Source organism: Pteropus vampyrus, unplaced genomic scaffold (genome assembly GCF_000151845.1).
Source record: "Pteropus vampyrus isolate Shadow unplaced genomic scaffold, Pvam_2.0 Scaffold509, whole genome shotgun sequence".
In the NCBI taxonomy this organism is placed as follows: domain Eukaryota; kingdom Metazoa; phylum Chordata; class Mammalia; order Chiroptera; family Pteropodidae; genus Pteropus; species Pteropus vampyrus.
Window position 1 is genome coordinate 1,682,793 of NW_011889290.1, and position 21,435 is coordinate 1,704,227.

A 21,435-nucleotide genomic window follows, 5' to 3' on the forward strand; every position below is an offset into this window, starting at 1 on the left:
AAAAAAAAATAAAAGGTCAAAGAAACCATGAGCTTTGAAAAGATAAACAAAATTGATAAAACTTTAACCAGATGCATCAAGAAAAAAAGAGGACCAAAATAAACAAAATCAGAAATGACAGAGGAAAAGTGATAGGTGACTCCACAGAAATGCAAAGAATTTTAAGAAGATTCTATGAGCAGCTGTATGCCTACAAATCAGACAAACTGAAAGAAATGGATAAATTCCTAGAAACATACAATCTTCTAAAATCGAGTCAAGAAGAAACAGAAAATCTGAACTGACTGATTACTACTAACAAAATAGAATCAGTAATCAAAAATCTCCCAACAAACAAAAGTCCTGGAGCAGATGGCTTCACAGGTGTTTTTACCAAACATTCAAAGAAGAATGATCACCTATACTCCTCAAACTGTTCCAAAAAATTCAAGAGGAGGGAAGGCTCCCAAGTTCATTTTACGAGGCCACCATTACCCTGATTCCAAAACCAGATAAAAATATTACAAAAGAAAAATTATAGGACGATATCCCTGATGAACATAGATGTAAAAATCCTTAACAAAATATTAGCAAATCAAATTCAGCAAGACATTAAAAAGATCATAAACCATGATCAAGTGGGGTTTACTCCAGAAATGCAAGGTTGGTTCAATATCCATAAATCAATTAATGTGATACACCACATTAATAAATTAAAAGATAAAAATCATATGATCATATCAATAGATGCAAAAAGTATTAGAAAAAATCCCACATCCATTTATAATAAAAACTCTCAGCAAAGTGGGAATAAAGGGAATATACCTCAACATAATACAGGCCTATATGACAAACCCACAGCCAAGATCATACTCAATGGAAAACAGCTAAAAACTTGTTCCTTAAGATTAGGAACAAGTCAAGGATGTCTACTTTCACTACTTTTATTCAACATAGTATAGGCAGTCCTAGCCACAGCAATCAGACAAGAAAAAGAAATAAAAGACAGGCATCTAAGCTAGAAAGAAAGAAGTAAAATGGTCATTATTTGCAGAAAACATAATACCATACAGAGAGAACCCTAAAGATTCTACTAAAAAAAATCGGTTAAAACTATTAAATAAATAAATTCAGTAAAGAAGCAGAATATAAAATTAATATTCAGAAATCAGTTGCATTTTTACACACCAATAATGAACTATCAGAAAGAGAAATTAAGAAAACAATCCCATTTACAATTGCATCAAAAACAATAAAATACCTAGGGATAAATTTCACCAAGGAGGTAAAAAACCCGTGCCCAGAAAATTATAAGTCATTGAAGAAAGAAACTGAAGAAGACACAAATAAATGAAAGCATATACTGCACTCATGGATAGGAAGAATTAGCACTGTTAAAATGTCCATACTACCCAAAGCAATCTATAGATTCGATGCAATCCCTATCACAATACCAATGGCATTTTCCACAGAAATAGAAAAGATGATCCAAAAATTTATATAGAATCATAAAAGACCCCAAAATAGCCACAGGAATCTTGAGAATGAAGAAGAAAGTTGAAAGGTATCACACTACCTAATACCAAACTATACTACAAGACTGCAGTAGTTAAAACAGCATGGTACTGGCATAAAAACAGACACACATAGAGCAATGGAACAGAATAGAGAGCCCAGAAATAAATTGATGCCTATATGGTCATTTAATCTATGACAAAGATGTCAAGAATATACAATCGGGTAAAGACAGTTGATTCAATGAATAGTATTGGGAAAATTGGACTGATACATGTAAAAAAATGAAGCTGGACCTCCTTCTTGTACCATATATAAGAATAAACTCAAAATAGATTAAAGACTTAAATGTAAGACCTGAAACCATAAAACTCCTAGAAGAAAACGTAGGCAGTAAATTCTCTGACATTGCTCTTAGCAGTATTTTTTCTGATGTATCTTCTTGGGTAAGAGAAACAAAAGAAAAAATAAACAAATGGGACTATATCAAACTAAAAGATTTTGCACCGCAAAGGAAATGATCAACAAAATGAAAAGACAACCTACTGAATGGGAGAAGATATTTTCCAATGATAGAGCTGATAAAAGATTAACATCCAAAATTTATAAAGAACTCATAAACTCAACATCAAAAAAATTAACAGTCCAATAAAAAAGAAATGGGCAGAGGACCTAAATAGGCATTTCTCTAAAGAGGACATACACAGCCAACAGAAATATGAAAAGATGCTCAACATCACTAATCGTCTGAGAAATGCAAATTAAAACCACAATGATGTATCACCTTACACCTGTCAGAATTGTCATCCATCATTAATTAGTCCAAAAACAACAAGTGTTGGTGAGGATGCAGAGAAAGTGAACTGTCATGCACTCTTGGTGGGATTGCAAACTGATACAGCCACTCTGGAAAACAGTTTTGAGGTTCCTCAAAAAATTAAAAACAGAACTACCTTTTGACCCAGCAATGGCACTTTGGAGTTTTTATTCGAAGAAAATGAAAACACGAATTTGAAAAGATATATGCACCCCTATGTTCACTGTAGCGCTATTTAAAATAGCCAAGATAAGGGAGCAACCTACATGCTCATCAACAGATGATTGGATAAAGAAGTTGTGGTACATATATACAATGGAATATTATCTCGGCCATAAAAAAAATGAAATCTTACCATTTGCAATGACATGGATGGACCTAGAAGGCATTATGCTAAGTGAAATAAGTCAGACAGAGTAGGACCAATACCATGATTTTACTTATATGTGGAATCTAAAAAAATAAAATAAACCGACAAACAAAATGAAAATAGACTCATAAATACAGAGAACAAACTGGAGATTGTCAGATGGGAGGGACCTTGGGAGATTGGGTGAAAAAGTGAAGGGATCAAGAAGCAGAAATTGGTAGTTACAAAATAGTCATGGGGATGTAAAGTACACATATATAGTGTACTTTGGGCAATATAGTGAATGATACTATAATAACTATGTATAGTGAGTACTAAACTAATTGGGGGATCACTTCGTAAATTATATAAATGTCTAGCCACTATGCTGTACACCTGAAACTAATATAAAATAATACTGAATATCAACTCTAATTGAAAAATAAATTTAAGAAAAAAAGAAGAGAAGGTCACCAATTCAATTCCCTATCTTTTACCATGATCTTCATTTCTACCATTGGATCAAGAAGTACAGAGCTGGTAGTGCTAAGTAGCAACAATTTTCTGAGTGAAGTTGTATAGGTATGAAACAAAATAAATATATAAATATAAAATAAATATAAAAATCTCAGGAGTTGAAGAGTCAAAGTATCATTTCAGATGCCTCTTGATAACTAATGATTTCACAGAGGTATATAATGATGATAATAATAATTAATGATGATGACAGTAATAAAAATAATATGCAGTGCAAAGTACCTTATATTTATATAAGCCCTTTGATCTTTAAGAATTCTAAAATACTTTGCAACCTGACTTCTAGGACACATCAATTTGAAATTAGGTCTCTGCTTAACTCTGAAATTCAGCTTTGCTTGGATTGAGATGTAGTAATCATCTGCCCTTTAAATCTTTAAGGGGCCTTAAAAGTAGGGAATAATTATCTAGGGTGGGAGACACTTTAGTCTGGCCCTAGGCTGTGGGAACTCTATGAATTTTTAACCCACTTCTTCAAAATGTATTTTTGAGACAAATGTGTTCCTGGAATTCAACCCTGCCTAGCTTTGTGACTAACTCCTTGTTCATGCCCTTCTCCCTGACCCCTATCCCAAATGCTCTCTTTTGGGGTGCTCACGTCAGGTCTTCAACTCTCACCGCTTGCACATCTAGCCTCCACACCTGACCTCTTTCTTCTACACCAGGCTTCCAGCTCCCACTCCTGCTTGAAATTTGCTACATGGATATCTCCAGGGATCATGAATGTAACAGACCTCAACACCTCCTCCTGCTAACTGAGTCCTCTCTCTAGATCGCTGATGGCATCATTATCTCCCTACCACCCTTTACTGTGCAGCCTCTACTCCAGGTAGTCACCCTCAGTTGATGCTTGTCTTCCACGCATCACCATTTAATCTGACCTCTAATCTTGTGGTCTCCATCTCTACAATGTCCCGGCAACTGTCACTGCTTTTCTTGTTCCACTATCCTGGCTCAGTTAGCTCCTTGTTATACCTGCCTGTGACCATCAAAATAGCTTCCTACCTGTTTTCTACTCATTTGTTTGAGAGTTCCTATTGAACAAGGACCTTATCTCATTCATTTTTATATTTCTCATAGTGTTATTAGGACTTATTTCCATGGTAGGAATCTCTAATACCTCAATATAGGAATATAAGGATATTTTATTTTATATATACTGATATATTTCTGAGCGCTGAGGTAAATAAAAATCATATTTTAAATGTACACCATGAATGTACTATATAAAGGATTCTTGTAATGAATTCTAAAATTTAGAGAATCTTTTAGTACCTAGACATCTGCTTATTTCTTAGTTTAGATATTCTTACACCAAGTTTTTGTGAAGAAGTACATATCTGACTTAACCAGGAAACTTGCGCATTTATCACAGCATTACAAAATGTACAAATTGGATTTTGCTATTAAGGACAGTACCTATTGACAGCAGCTGAATGAAACTAGGTTTTTACTGGCAGGTCAAGCACATGATGTGTAATTGTCCAGGAGGCCAATCAGAGCTACTAAGTCAAGAAGACCATCAGCTTTGGATATCTACTTGGAAGTTTCTGACAAGCAGTCTAATGAACTCTCCACTTTGCTAGTAGATGCAACAATGAAGAAACCAGCTTGCAATGAACCAAAGGCATGGGGAGTGAGGCAAGAGGAAGCCTCTAGGGTAAGATAAATAAAGATAGGAGCCCAAGTAGATATACATGGACTAACTTTTAGTAGACCCAGAGTATTTGGTGTCCACAAGAGAAAAATGTGCTAAGGAAAAAAAAAAAAAAAAAAAAAAAATATATATATATATATATATATATATATATATATATCAAACTTGGACAGGAATAATTAGTCTGACTGGGAGGATAAAGCAGAAAACCATGAATAGTATTATCTATAAAATCTCCATACATAAAGATTATTTGAATTATAGTTATTTTAGAAGGTATATATGGCTTGCTAGAACAGAAAAGTGTTGTTTAGTTATTTAAAAAACGAATAGCAAATAGAAGTTTCTAAAATTCTAGAATATAGATCTCACTGGCTAGATGAAAATGAACAGGTGATCACATCAGTGACGGATGGACCTCCTATATATAATTTTATATTTTGGGCCTCTCAAAGTATAATTCTATACTTTGAGTGAGGTGCATAAGAGCAAGTTTATAGAAGCTGAACTCAAGTTATTCCTAAGGAAAGCAGCTGCAGAGGCTAAAACAAATTTTTAAGATTTTGGAATTTATTTTGTAGATGTTAAGAGGTCCACTACAATTACATATAAAGGTAGTCATTATTGAGACAGGATTTTTAGAAAAAAGGTACAGCTTTTATAGGAGTTCCCTGTTGGTGCAAGGGATGAAACCATCTACATTAAGGACACCAGAAAGTTTTTTAGGATAAATACAAAATATGTATTTTAAGTAAGAAAACACATATAGTTATGTATACTCATAAAGATTTTTGAACCTTTAATGACATAATCCTAATCTGGATCTAATCATAAGAATCTTCAAAGAAAAATAGGAGGAAGTTGGGAGCATTATAGTCAGTACACAATTACTGTTTCATTAGGAATAAAATGTTCTTGAGGGAGACAGCAACTGAGGAAAGAACACAGGCTTTAGGAGAAATGTTATACACCCCTGGGGGTTTTGTATGGGATTCTATGAAGTATGGAAAACACACAGTGGAATATTTGATAATCAACCAGAGATTGAAATTTAAAGCTCTCTTGGTTAAGTCCAAGGAAGGAAAAGGGCAGGAAAGGCCAATGTGATTAAGGAAGGATATAAAGATTAGTATGAAGAGCCTAAGAGGGAGGCTCAAAATATATAAACAGTGATTTAGAGATATAAACTATTTATAAAATAGAAGTAGTAAAAAGTTCAGAGAATAATTACAAAAGAGGAAGCATTCTGATGAGTGACAGCATTCCACACTGTTGTGGTCTGATAGTTATAAAAGCAGGAATGCTAGGATATAAAAATTGGAAGGGACCTTACAGAACAAGTAGTCCAGCCTCTCCTTTCACAGGTCCAGGAATGCTGAAAGAAAACTCGCCCTTAATTTGTCTCTCTGAATCCTCTTACCCAGGCTTCCACCAGTCAAAACAAGGAACAAAGAAAAGCAGGAGTGGAAGGGTAGGATAAGAGCTTAGAGGTCAGAAAGATCAGGACAGGGAGAGATCAGCTGGCTTCTAACAGAGCTGGGGAAGATGAAGGGATGGAATAGAGAGGATCTAATTTCTTGCTACAGAAGGGGAAGTGTGAGAACGTGGTGAGAACAGGGAGTAAAAGGGAACAGTTTCAAGACCCCCAAAACACAGAGACAGAACTAAGGGAAGCTCTAACTGGTATTTATACAAGTCCTCTGATGACAGATCAGATTCTTGAGGTCTGGAAAGTGTTACATAGCATTATTTTAAACAGGGCTATGAGATAGAGCAAGCAATTATGGGCCATTTAACTTAACATCATTTACAGAAAAATATTAGGAAATGTTTGCAAGAAGGGACAACTCAACAGCAGATAGTAATTTGATTAGAAACAGGCTACATGTTTTCACTGAAGGAAGGTGTTCTAACTAGCTTGCTGGACTTCTTTAAAGTTACTGTTTTCTCAATTCTACATTTTAACTCATGATTTTTTTTAATATCTCTAAAGAATGGGAATAAACGTAAAGTATCTTAGTATATAAAAAACCAAGCACGATTGAGGACATTAGAAATACAATGGCAAGAAAAATGAATGTTAAAGACCAATAATATAGTAAGCAAAAATTTAGTTTGTATTATCTAGTAGAGTTTAAGTTGAGATATTTTTTATGAAAGATATATGATTTACCTTTGGCCTGAGAATGTGTCCCTCATGCCATTTCCTAAAATGCTGTGCAAAAGAAAAAAGGATTTTTGTTTGTTTCACTGAAAAAAAATCTTACTTTTTTAAAGTGGATTGACTATTTGATGTGGTTAAAAACTGGCACATTACGATGAATATTTCATTAACACAACGTTTGTAAATTTTCCAAGTTAAAAATTCTCAAACAAAGAGAATTGTGGTTATTTTAAAGTTAGTAATAGGTCAATATCAATTTTCATATATTTACATGATACTTCCATACCACTGAATAGCTATCTAATCTTTAGAAAGAGGCTCAGAAGCATAAAAATCAAAGTACATATTAATGTTTGCTAGTAGCCTTGATTATGCCTTGTTATCTACTTTTACTGGTTAATCTATACAATTCACCAATGACGTCATTCTACTTTTCAAAAGGTACTAGGTTTAAGTAACTGACTCCTATATCTATAATCTCCACAAGAGTAGGGAATGTGCCTGTCTTGTTTATACTGTATTCCCAGGGTCTAACACAGTGTTTGGTAAATATTTGAGCAATGAATAAATAAATAAATAACAATAACAGCATCAATACTGGGTATTTTACTGTGTGCCAGATACTGTTCTAATAAGCATTTCGTATACTTGACTGTTAATTCTCCAATAATTCTTTAAAAGAAGTTCTATTATCGATCCCATTTTTACAGATGAGAAAACAGAGGCACTGACGAAGTTAAGTAACTTGAATAAGGTCACACAGCTAGTAATTGGCAGTTTTTGAACTCAGGCAGTCTGGCCCTAGGGCCTACACTTAAGCATGATTCTCTATAATGAATACACGATGCAATGAATCTGTGTGTAAACATAAGCATATATAGGAAACCATGCACAAGACAGAAGTTTTAAGGGGCACAGAACTCAAGTATTAATAACGCCATCACCAAATACTGGAATTCAGCGGCAATAGGAAATTTAAAGTCTAATTTTCAGGATCACGCTCTCCACAGTAGCAAAACTTCTAAGCATTCAAAGGAAACCCAGAGGTAGAAAAATAAAAAAATATGACTCCATTCAGTTCTAATTGGATGCTGGAGTCTTTAGCTCAGAACAAAACTTTCAAGACTTTTCATGTTGGTACAAAAGCAAGATTTAAGGTTTTGTGCTAGCTAAATCAATGAGGACAAAAATTACTGGCGCATGTGGAGGTATGCTCCATGTGTAAATACTGGTAGCCTCTTCTGGGTTAGTGTGGCCTATGCTGAATAAAAAGCATTTCGTAAGACTACTCTGAATCTTATTCAAAAACAACATAAAGCTCTATGCGCCTTTAGTCTTGCTTTAGGGTACTGGTGTTCTGAGACCTGATATGTCCTTATCACTTTTTTCTTTTCACATTTTCTTTACATTTTTTTCTATCACTCATTCTGGAACCATGTGACTCTTAAAATCTAGTTTATGCTTTTAGCTTTGGAATGCCCTATGTGCTGAAGATCTTGGGGGAATACATATGATTGAAGCTAATCAGGAGAACAAGCTTCTACAGAATCTGAGGAAAAGTGAAAAGAAGCCTCTGGAACTTACAAGATGAACTTAGACACTAAGTGGGAAAGGATACAATTTAGATATGGGAGAATTCTATGACTACCCTGCATTAGGTGCTGATAAACCTCAGAGAAGTCCGATGCTGTTCAGAACTCATGCCAAATGACTCTCTCGATGTGCTGGCTATTAAGGCCCACACCTAAGTGAAAGCTCATTTACAAAGCAGTGTTCAGTTCTAGTCACCTTTCAATTGGAAGAATACTATCACCCCTGAGGCAATTCAACATAAGGCTGTCAAGCTGATCCAAGTTTTGGGAAAACTCCATGTTCTGAGGAATGAGGTTAAAAGTTTAGTTTCACTATACAAGAAAATCTTGCCCAATAGAATGTTCAGTTGAAGTGGAGTGAACAAAATTAATGCAGCCTAGAGGATTAGAAAGATGAAATGCAGTTAAACATCCAAAATTAAGCAGTGAAGAGAATCCGGGGTCAGAGCTATATCAGTGAACAAATAAAGCAAGCGTATGAAATAAGACACCACTCTTATGTTAAAACAACTTTAGTGTAAATGGAGTTGCAGAACAGGTATGATAATGACATCTGAATGAACAAAAGAAAGGAAGAGGGATGCAGATTCAGGACAGGAAAGGGGCAGATAGAGACGGACTTCAAGAACTGCCTTGTTAGTCTAAGGGTCCTTTTCCTGTTCAGCGAATTCTTTTGTTCTGTGTTCTTATCAAGTCCACACCTTGCCTAAGTGAGAATGACAGACAAGCCATTCTTAACGACTTCCTAGCTTTTGAAACTATTTTGGTGTCAGGAGAGAAAGAGCCATGTTTAAATTGTTATAAGGATTGAGGTTTCAAAATTTACTGAGGTTGGCTCAGTAAATTTTCCACTCTGAGATGACAATTTTTGTTAGCAGAGAAACAGATTTGCCTGTTTATGTGATCTGCACAATATTCCAGAAAAATGATACCCTTGTGGCACCTCTTTAGGCAGGGAAACAAATGCCAGTGCGGCTAGGGGGCTCCACAGACAGGCAGGCATTCCTTGCTGTGTCAGCAGGAGTGTGCTGGTATCTTCCTCCCCCAGAGACAGAGCACATCCTCTCCTTGGCACACCCACTTGCCATTAGCACAGGGAACCATTGTTCCCTGTGTGTCAAAGACCCGGCCACGCCCTGTGCCAGGACAATGCTTCGACTCTACAGCCCTAGTCTCTAAGCACTGGTTATTTCCTTTCCTTTTTATTTCCTCCTTTGTAATAGTGCATGAAATGAAGTTTTTTTCTTTTGTTTGAAACAGAACATTTTGTAGGTGGTTACTGATGACATATGCACTTTCAATTTCTCTTCACTGAGGTTTTCCTAATCTCCGAAAGGTTGTACGACACACTGGAATTTGGTTCAAAACAAAGGTAAAACAGGTTCGAGGGATTCTATTTTCATAGTTAATGTACATTCCATTAGGTAACCATTCTGTTTGAACATTTCTCTCTGAAAATGCCGCTTTCTATTATCTTTAGGTATACTTAACATGTTGAATTTTGTCACCATAAAGAATGTGGACCACATTATAGTGACAACACCAAGCTAGAAGTTTTTATAAATTTAAGAAAGGAGGATGTTAAGGTCTAACAATCTATAGGTCATTTCTTAATACAGGAACCTCTGTATTTAGAAATCCATCCATTCACTCATCCATCTACCCATCAATCGATATTTTTAAGCACCTACTTTGGTATAGTTGAAGATATTAAAAAAAAAAAAAAAGGTCCTTATCTTAAATGAGTTCACAGTTTGGTAAATCGAGAAAGACTTGTAAACAAATGAGTGTAATAAATTATGATAGGTGTTGCAATATAATTATTATGTAGAACATATAATGAAGATACAAAGGAAGGAGTAGAAATTTCAGTGGTAGTGGTATATTGTCCAGAAAAGGATTCACAGGTAGGGCAGTAGTTGAGCTGAGTGTTAAAAAATGTATGGGGAGACCATTTATAACTATGTTTGTGTATGCATGTGAGTGCACATAGGTGAGTATGTTTATGTGTGTGCTTGCTTGTGAGTTCATGTGTGCACTGGGGAGGTAGGTAGTCCAAATCTCAAGATCCTGCAGGTCATGGAAGGCCTTGTAAGTCAGATATTCTGTGGGTATCTGGGATCTGCCATCAAAATGAGAGACTAACACGATGAGATTTGCCATTGATATGAGTCTCCATTTCTGAAACCAACTATTTCCTTGGGTGTGTTTTACCCTTGTTTTCCTTTTAGAAGCAATGGATTTTGTGGTAAGAATAACATCTCAGATTTAATTCACTATACTCTGGTTTGGGAAATGTCAACTGAATGATGCCAGGGAGCCCAATGGAGAGCTTTGAAGGTTGGCTTTGGGCATTCAGTGATAATATTTTCCCAGCCAGCTGGCAGAATGGGCCTAAACACTGGGTGGCCAGGAATACTTACCACTTCCGTTGGTCGGTAGTATTTGAGATCCACAGTCACGTGAACTTTGCCGGTCTCTTTACATCTGCCCACTTCATTTTCATTCTCTCCTTCCCACCTACAAAGAAGATAAACACTTAATCAGCCTTTAATTGCTTGTGAGCATTTGCCCATGCTGTAGTCCCTCAGGATGGCTCAGCCCTTTCCCTGTAGGAGTATGTGAAGGTCAATAACTGTAGAAACAAAGGCTGAAGTTTAACCATGTTATTAGGGCAACAGTGACTTTCAAAGCCTTTCCAGATCAGTTTAAAAAGGGTAGTTTTTTTTTTTGTTTTTTGTTTTTTCTTTTCTTTTTAAGAAAACCATGATGGGTTCAAAAGCAAGACTTTAGAAATGGACGAACTATTCGGAATAAGGAACTGAGCAACTTTCGGGGATTTTAAACATTCTTCACTTCTTTAGGCTATTCTTGAGAAAATCAATTATTATGAATTATTTTCTTCTGTCCTTTTTTTATAGTTTTAGGGATATTTATTATAAATTCAATGCATTCCAGTTTGGATTAAGTTTCATACCCTAATTAACCATTTATTTCATCTCTGTTTTATATATAAATTCCCTTGCTCTATCCAGTCAGCAGTGGGCATCATTAATAAATCTCAGATGATTAAATCTCCAAAAAGTGTATAATTAATTGGTTCACTTACTGATAAGAGAGAGTATATTAGCATCTCTCTACTTCCTTTGATTCAGCTACAATGTTATTTGGACTCAAGTTTTTCTTCCTTAAACATCTACAGTTAACAACAGCGAAGAATCCCAATAATGGCCCCTCCAATCCACACCATGCATTGTACAGAATATGCTCATGAGCTTCAAGACCAGCTTTTCACTGGAATTCCATTTTATGTTCTCATTTTTAAAGAAATAAAGCCATTGGCTTAATGTTGACCTCTAGATTTCTACAATCTAGAATCCAAACAACAGAAAATACTATATAATTTGAATTATTTTTTCAAGTGAAGCTTTTTGGTAAAGAAAGAAAAGAAAATACAAAGTAATGCTTGACTTCAATGTTTATCCTCTGAACTAGTTTGCTTTATCAGCTGGAGATGAATCCTATAACAAGATGATTTTGTATGCCCATTGGATCAAAGTCACAGGGGATTAAAGGAAAAAATAGAGCATTAAATTAGTTGTTCGACTACGTGATTCACAGGTGCTACTGAAGATGAACATTAAATGTTGATCATGGTTATATTTTGGCCATAGGTTGGGATTAGAGACATAAACTGGCCTCACAAGCCTTATTTCTAAGCAATCATCTGAATGTTCTACTCTAAATTCATTTTTTTGATACTAGAGGGATAATATGTCACCATTAGACAAATAATCAGTTTATAAATATGCTAAATTTGCCAATGGATTCAAGGCAAATATGAAAAATACCCCAAAACACAGAGAGAATTATAGCATAATTTGTTGAACAATATAAAATGGTACCACTGGCATTTTTCCGGGACTTCCTTTTTAATTGACTCAGAAAGGAATGTTTGGTAATTTACTTGTTTGGTTTAATTTCTTACTGTTGATTAGACTGAATTGGCAGGATCAGAGCTAAGTTTTTGAAAAATTCACCTGGAAATGGTATGTGGATGCTCTAGACTATGCAGGCTAAAAATGCTGTAAAATGAGAAAACCTAAAGTGATGATAAACCCTATACATCTGTTATTGATAAAGTCCAAATTTTGGCTAATATCCACAGTAGGTGAGAATAATTGGTAAAGTAATAATTAAAAATATATATTTATCTAATTCTAAAGTTAATTGTTTAAGTGAAATCTTTTCTTTGGTTAGGCTTTTGGTAAATGAAAGGATATTTGTATCAGAAAAACATGTTTTAATTTTATTTTTGTTCACATTTTATACTTGCAAAAAGAAACAAGTTCAACATATACCTTTCTGACAGTATCTCCAACTAAACCAAAAAGGTTTATGAAAATACTGTTAATAACTTTTCTGTTACCCCCGCCTCCAGTTGTAGCTAGGTATGTAAACCATGACGGGTCATGCTGACTTATGTGTACACAATTGTGTAACACGGTCCTTTACATTGGTAAATCTGGTTAGATGTCACAAACTTGAGAAATGATGATTCAAATCTATCTATTTATAATTAAAACTTTTTGAAACCACACACTGACACACATACATATTTAAGTTGCTAAAGTCTTGGGAACAACTTTAGACCTTTCCCTGATTGGGGCAGGAGCATGTGGGACAGGATAGAAACGAGGCTAGGCCAGCAGTGTCTAGACCAGAGGCTGGCAAACTGTTTCTGTAAGGAGCTAGAAAGTATTTTAGGCTTTGCAGATCACATACAGTCTCTGTTACATTTTCTTCCTTTTTTCCTCCTCCTTCTGCTTTCTCTTTTTCTTCTTTTTCCTCCTGTTTCTCTTTATTATCATTATCTTTTTTTTTTTTAAAACTACCCCTTAGAACTATAAAAATCTCCTCAGAGGACAGTAAAAAAAGGCCTCAGGTGGGGTTTCTCATGTAGGCCATAGGTTGTCCACCCCTGCTTTAGGGGATGAGTTAATGGTATATTGTCGCCCTCAATTAAAGGAAAGCATTTAATATCTATTCACACCAACACATTGCATTGCTGGATCAGCTTACATTTTCCTGTCTACTACTGATTCTCTTTAACTGCTCTGCAGTCGTATGCTAACATTTGAAATTTGTAGCAGTAGCTGAAATGGGAAGAGACTGAAGAAAAGAATCTGCAAGTTAGACTTGAGTTTGATACTACTTACTGCACCAGTGGGTATTGCTTTCAGCAGGCCTTCTTTGCCTCTGTCTGAATACTGTCTACTGGGCTGCCATTTTGTAAATGCTATCTACAGTCTAAACCACCTCTAAGGGCATGACATTGCCCCTACAATTAATATAGCTGCACTGAATAATCAACTGTAACCAGGAAATGGCTCAAAGCAGAACTGAGTTGGCAAAAACCACTTTCTAATTTGTACTAGGTCTACATGAGGGCAGTAAGCAAAAGTTTCGGCCATGAGCCAAAAAACATTCAGTTACAACAATACATAAAACACTTGTATTAACAAGTAAAAGGTAAAAGCTAACTTGTCCTAACAAGTAATGTTATGACTTAAAGCAGAGCTGCAATGTCCATAAAATGACAGTACCTTGACAGGGAGTAAAGGATTTATCTAACTAATAGGAATTGCTACCCACTAATTTAGATCAACATCTCAATGAGCAGGGATCCTGTATAATTCAATTTTTAAAATAAATTGTTGGCTCCTAATAAGCATGAAAAAGCCATAGAAAGCATTGAAGAATAGCAGAATCAAGCACAACAAAGCAAGAATAGATGCTATTAAAATCTCATCTAGGAATCCCTTTAAGGGACAACAAAAACAAAGTCAATCTTGTAAGCCAAGTTTAAGAGACAGCTAAAGTAGAGGAGGGGCGATACACTCCTTGTAACTGCAATGTGAATATTGCAAAAGCTTAGGAATTATTTTAAGAAACATTAGTTCATGAGGATACAAGGAGGTTGCCAGAAACTAAAACTTAGCAAATGACATAAAGTAGTCCTGGAAGAATTATTAGGTTTTGGATAAAGCTGGTAGTTTGCACACACTTTCGCTTTTTCCCCAGACCCCTTTCAAAAAAGAAATAAACTCACAAGGGCTAAAAGAACAGGAAAGAGGAGAGAGACCAAATTCTGGAAGCTGGCAAATAGATGAATGAGTGTTAAAGGACATAGCAGGAGCCCTAGAAAACTAACTCCTAAGCCAGTGGTGGGGAAGCTGAGAATAAACCCAATTTACACTTGTGGGAATCCACAAATGCTTAGGAAGTGTGGGTTGATTACGGTTCTCCTTGAGAAGCAATGTGATGTCCAATCCCTTCCGAGATTCCACATCACTTGGCAACTGCTTCACCCTTTCTGGAGAAGAAGTTCCTAGGATTGTAGGTCACTGGGCCCAATGAAAGGTGGGTCACCATACTGAAAAGAAGGAAAAATAAGTGAAGTATGTATGGTGAATACTGAGACTCCCCAGCCAGCCCCAAGGTGATGGCTGTTGGGCTTATCTCTTTCTAGGGAGGAGACTGGGGACTCTTCTTTGGGCATCATAGATTCTCTAACTAAATGGCCCTGTCTGGTCACACTATAGTGACACATTTAACAAGCTCTGTGTTCTCAGAAAGTCCCCATTCGCTTTTTAAGCCCAACTGTAAAATATGTGCAGAAAACCAAGGTTTACCAGACAGACATGTGAGGAAAACCACATACGTGAAAGACAGAAATCATAAGACAAATCGAAAAACAGCAACTCGGAGGAAACAGAACAAATGGGGAAGATAATTTAACAAAACCAAACAAACATAAACTCACAAATACCACTATTAATATCTTCAGAGACATAAAGAAATATATCAAAGATATAAAAACAAGATATTATATAACAGACAATTAAAAAAATTTAGAAACTGAAAAAAATTCAGAAATTAAATATTCAAGAGAAGATTTTAAAAATAAAGGTGTAGAAATCTCCCAGAAAGTAGAGCAAAAAGATGTAGATATGTAAAACCAGAAGGAAGATAAGCAGAAGATGGCCTCAAGAGGTCAGGATTTCCAGAGATCACAAAAAATGGAGCAGAACCAATAATTAAAGTAAATCAAGAAAATTGATCAGAGCAAAAGAACATGCAATCTAGATAGGAAAGACTTAAAAGAGGGCCCCAAATAATAAATGGGACTAGACCCACATCACATGAAATTTCAGAACACTGGGACAATGAGAAGGTCTACAGACTTCCAGAGAGAATACACAGGGAGTAGGAGTCAGAATGGTTCAAGGTTTCCCACAGTAGCACTTAATTAAAAGGCAATGGAGCAATGCTTTCAAAATTCTGAAGAAAAATTATTCCCAAACTAGAAATATATATCAGTCACCTTATTAATTCTGAGGACAGAATAAAGATATTTTCAGATATACAGCAGGTCCTGGAACAACACTGTTTCATTACAACGTTGGTGAGAAAAAAATTGATTCTCAGCCGGGGCCACTATGTGTGTGGAGTTTGCATGTTCTCTTCACATCTGCCAGGATTTCTCTGGGCACTCTGGTTCCCTCCCGCATCCCAAAGCTGTGCACATGTCTACACTCTCCAAGTCTATGTGAGTGTTGAGTGTGTGTGATGTGCCCTGCAATGGAAGGGCGTCCCGTCCAAGATGGGGTCTGCCTTGCACTCTGAGCTGCAGGGATGGCCACTCAGACTCTGAACTGAATGAGTGGGGTGGAAAAGAATGATCTTGTTTTTATTAATCTTCCTTAGATGTATACATAAGCTCACATTTATTTCAATGTTTCATATTAGAAGGGTTTTGGGTCTTTATTTAGAAGTTTGGTGATGTTTTTGTGACTAGAAACTTACTGGAAACTTACTGTTGCTGATACCAATTAGTCTATGGTAAAACTGGTTTTGTTATATGTCGTTTTGCTTAAAGTCATAGTTTCCAAGAACCAATACATGAGATTAAGGGATGACTTACTGTACTTGGTCAAAAAATATTTGCATTCCTAATTAAGATTTTGCTTTGCCAAACCAGGAGTTTTTAAAAAGATGCCAGGAAATCCAACTCAGGAGAATGGCTAAGAGAACCCTCCAGATGAGCATGAAGGAAGACCACAGAATGCCAACTCTCTGCCAGTCCATTTGGGATCAGGTCAGAAGATTCTAGAGGCTCTGCTACAGGAAGACATGACTGATAGAGACTAACCCAAAGGCTGATTCAAAGGTGATTTAGATAGCTGGGGCAAAGTTTAGGGTAGTGATAAATATATAGAGAAAATACAGTAAATGGCGAAAGACAACAATTATTAGCTCTATGGTAAACAAATCACATGTACAGAAAAGAAAAATAGTTTACTGGATCGGTCATGATAATACACCACTAAATATGAAGCTAAACCTAAAATTAAAAAAGGAGGCCAGTAGATAATGTCTGGAAGGGGTAAAAATTGAGAGCCAGCAATAAAAATGTTGTTTCAAAATATGTAAGTAAATGTCAAAATAATCAGCTAAAACAGTATAACAGAGTACGATAGGATTTCCAGAGAGAGGGAGAATAGAAAAACATAGCGCAGAGAAAGTAAATCAAGTAAATGAAGTAAATCAAGACAATTTACCAGAGTGGAAAGGCATATACATTTACAGACTGAAAGGGCCTCCAGAATGTCCCAAATAGCACATAGGACTAGCTGTGAAAATGGAGGGAGGTGGGAAATTGCTGGGGTTTCTGATAATTCCCGTGAAATGATTAGAGTTTAAATTATGTGGAGTACTGGGGAGGGGGGCACTAATGAAGGGAAAAAAGTCATTACAAATATGAGCTTTACAAACCACAGACTCTGACTGACCAAGGCTCTTCCCCGTAGCTCCCTCTACGTTGCCTGCCAGGGCTCCACTTGGACCCAGCCAAAGCTCTGCCCCAAGGTATCTGCTCTGCCCATCTCCCTTAAAAACCTAGTGTTTCTTTCCCGCAGATTTCCTCCTCTCACTCTGCCTTTTTGACAACCAGAAGAGCTGATGTTTTTGGAGCCATTGATACCCCAGCTGCCATATCCTCCACAGAGAAAACCACCCACAGGGCACACAGATCAAGTTTGCAGAGATTGAAGAGGCGCCATCTGGGAAGAGGCAGGCAAACTGTAGATTGCTCTACCTAGGAAAATGAGAGGAGAGCTGTGGCCAAAGGAGGGCCAAAGGAGGGAGGGTCAACATTGTCGGACCCTGGGGAGATGTCAAGGAGGATTTGAGAACGGAAACTAAACCATTGGGTTTAGTACCATGCAGGTCCCTGGGGATGTTAGAAAGAGCCGCTTTGGAGTTGATGGGGCAGAGGCAGACTGGTATGAGGTGAAGAGGAAATAAAGATGAGGAAAGGGAGACAGTGAGGAGAGGTGACTCTTTGTTACCTTTTGGCAGAGGAAGGAAATAAGAGGAAAGGCAGGGTATAGAGGGAATTTTAAGGACGGTTGGATTTGAAAAAGTCAAGATGTTGATGGGAAGGAGCTGTGAACGGGGCTGAAGGCAGAGGAGGGAAGAGATAACTAATAGTTTCCTCAGGAGGCAGCAGGTGGGACTGTTCCCAGAAAGGAGTGAGGGGCGACATGCTAGTGGACCAGGAGAGAGGAAGACAGGGTATAATTTTTGGGTTCAGAAACGACTGCTTTAATCACAAGACCTACTCTAATTTCTCAAAGACAACATTAGTGTAAAGGTCGTACTGTGTATATATGAGAACTTAAGTTGCACATAGGTCTTTCAGGTCACTTTTGAAATGGAAACTCCTTTGTTTCCATCCATGCTCGGTCTTTCTCCATTTTATATACTTATAATAATAATGATAACTGTTATTAAATGAGGAGTTTCCAGCTCTTACATTGTAGTTAATAAATAACCAACTACAACAAAAAGGTAAAATTTAAATCCATTATACACTGTTCATGGAGAAGGCCGTTCATGCTACTCGTTAGACTAACGGCTACTTTTCTTCTGTGCTTTCCATGTAATGAGCCTTTTGTAAATGTCAGCTGATGAATCTCCACACCAAGAGTCAGGCAGGTAGCATATCTGTAGTCTCTATGTGGGAGGAAAAGGAGTTAGGGAGCTGAGCAATTTACAAAGGTCTCAAGGGGAAGGGCTCCGATCACACCTCTTTCTCACAAGGTTAGAATGAGCAAAATGGGTAGGATGCCCTCTTAAAAGGACATTCTCATTTTTACAGGGAGGCCCCCAAAAACATTTTCCATAAGAGTTGTTGCTTGGTCAGTATTTACCTTGCATTCTTCTTTTTATCAGTATCACTGAGAAACTATGAAATAAAGAGGCTCTGCTTTCAAATTGTCTTTTCTTATGCTTTATCTTTAGGAAATCAGATTGTTATGATTAACACAATGGTAAAAGCCTTGTATGGTCATGCCTAATGAGGGTGGCTCAGGAGATCAAATAATAATAATAAAAGACCGAGGCTGTTCTCATCTGTAAAAGTGGCAGTGAAAGGAAATTCAAACGCACAAGCTAGCTTGTAAATGAGTCTCTGTCTCTGTGCTATCTTTACATGGATTGCTAACCATGTTCTAGCCACCTGCTTTATTTTTGTTTAACTCAGCTGTGGTGCTCCCTTCTCAAAGAATGCCGGTGGAGTTTCTCCTGCTTTATAAGAGTAAGCAAAATATATGGAGGTCTTACTAAAAGGTTGTGGCAATTTAAGGACTAGTACTCAAATTCTGTAAGAGAGTCAGCCATAGTTCAGGTACTTCTGTCATGTGTACCGTCTCCATTTGGCTAACTTTATCTATGTGTTTTCCTTCTTCTCACCTCCCACAAATCTTCACTAAGTACCTACTAAATGCCAGGAATGAACCTAAGCCAGGCATGAGTAAGCAAGACATGGTCTTTGTCCTTAAGGAGCTTGAAGTCCAGTGACCACCACAATATAGTATATTAATGATGGTAGAAGATAGAGTGCTGTTAGAAGACAAGGGAGGGCACCTAGCAAAACTTGGTTGAAGGTAGGGGATGTCTAAGCTAAGACCTAGAGAATAAATGCGGGGAAGCAGAGGAAGTAGTAGGTGTGAGTAACTCTTGATGTGCCCCAATGTGGTCAGGCTGGTCCAACCCAGTTTATCTGCTTGCCCATCGCCCACATACAGTTTACTAACTCCTGCCTCCATGCATTTTCTCATGCCATTCCACCCACTTGGAATGCCTTCCTTCTTCTTAACTATCATCCATATTTCCCACTTTGGCCAAGGGCCCTTTTAAATCTACCTCTCTGTAGACAACACTCCAATCTTGATTATGGTGCTATTACTTCATACTGATATAACGAATTTATATACATACCGCCATCTATTTCTGCATATTTGTAAATAATGTGTTCTTACTGTCATCCAATTAGAGTCTACATTTTTCAAGGACAAGAAAATGGCTTTTGATTTTCTTAGATGAGTTTGGCTTTGAAAGAAAAATGAAGTGGGCGGAGAGCACATTTATTGAGCATTTACTATGTCTTGGGTACTATGCTGGCTGTTTAATCAGGTAACATACAGAGGCAGCAGTTACTTTGAGGATCTAATGAATCCTTAGTTAAGGAATTTAAATTGACCTGCTACTCAGTGAATTGCAACATCTATATATGAAATGGAATGAGGGTTGCTTCAGCCTCCAAGACACAGAATGACATCAGGGTGCAAATTAGATCTTATATGTGCTAATAATTAAAAAACCTGCGGCTTCAATAAAGGTTCACATCACTTTAGGCTGTTGTGTGTAAACATATATATGTATGTATATATATCTGTATATCATATATACATGTTATACATATATATACATATATATATATATATATATAATTTCAAGTATACAGTACATTGGTTAGACATTTATATAGTTCATAAAACGATCCCCCCCAAATGCTCCCTTCCTCCCATGACACTCCACCTAGCCAACATATTAATGCTAACTGCATTCCCTATGCCATGCTCCCCATCCCTGTGACCATCAGCTACTAATTTGTACTTCTTTAACCCTTCACCCCATTCTCCCAGCCCCCAACCCCCTTTCCTCTTTGTCCGTCACTGAATTGTCCACTATATTTGTGAGTCTGTTTTTGATTAGTTTGTTCTTTTTATTCCTTAGATTCCGCATATAAGTGAAATCATATAGTGTTTATCTTTCTCTATCTGATTTAAATACTGTCTAGGTCCATCAAAGCAATCTTTTTCCATCCCCTTCCTTTTAGTCCGTGTGTGTCTTTCAATCTGAAGTGAGCCTCTTGTAGGCAGTATGTAGGGGTCTTGTTTTCTTATCCATTCATCCACTCTTTTAGTTGCAGCACTTAATTCTTTTCCATTTGAGGTATTTATTGATAGGAATGTAGTTGTTATCATTCTTTATTCCTGTTTTTGAAACATGGTTTGTTTTTTTTTTCTTAAAAAAGTCTCTCCGACATTTTCTGTAATACTGGCATGGTGGTGATAAATTCTTTCAGCTTTGCTGGAGAAAGTATTCTTGGTTGTAGATACTGAGTCTTCATCATGTTGAATATTTTGTGCCAAGCCCTTCTGTCCTGCATAGTTTCTTTTGAGAAATCAGCTGCCAGTCATATGGATGTTCCCTTGTAGGTAATTATCTGCTTTTCAGATTCTTTCTTTGTATTTAACCTTTGCATTTTAATTATGAGCTGTCTTGGTGTGGGCCTATTTAGATCCCTGGTTTGGGGGGTTCTCTGAGCTTCCCGGGGTTTTATGTCCATTTCCTTCACCAGGTTAGGGAAGTTTTCCATCATTATTTTTTCAAATAGCTGTTGAACATCTTGTT

At 36.8% G+C, this 21,435-nt stretch overlaps 1 protein-coding gene across 6 annotated transcripts in view; it reads right to left on the reverse strand.

The window, feature by feature from the left end:
* Positions 1-21,435, reverse strand: part of GMDS (GDP-mannose 4,6-dehydratase) — a 602,961-nt gene that overhangs the window by 90,272 nt on the left and 491,254 nt on the right. For 3 of the 6 annotated variants that reach the window (XM_011383244.2, XM_023524912.1, XM_023524915.1), the window contains 2 exons: positions 11,034-11,130; positions 7,028-7,069 (listed from right to left, as the gene is read on the reverse strand). In XM_011383244.2, coding sequence (XP_011381546.1) covers positions 7,028-7,069; positions 11,034-11,130 — 139 coding nt within the window. Of the gene's footprint in view, positions 1-6,142; positions 6,230-7,027; positions 7,070-11,033; positions 11,131-21,435 lie in introns of those variants that run through there. The other 3 variants (XM_011383245.2, XM_023524913.1, XM_023524914.1) reach the window with 2 other exon arrangements.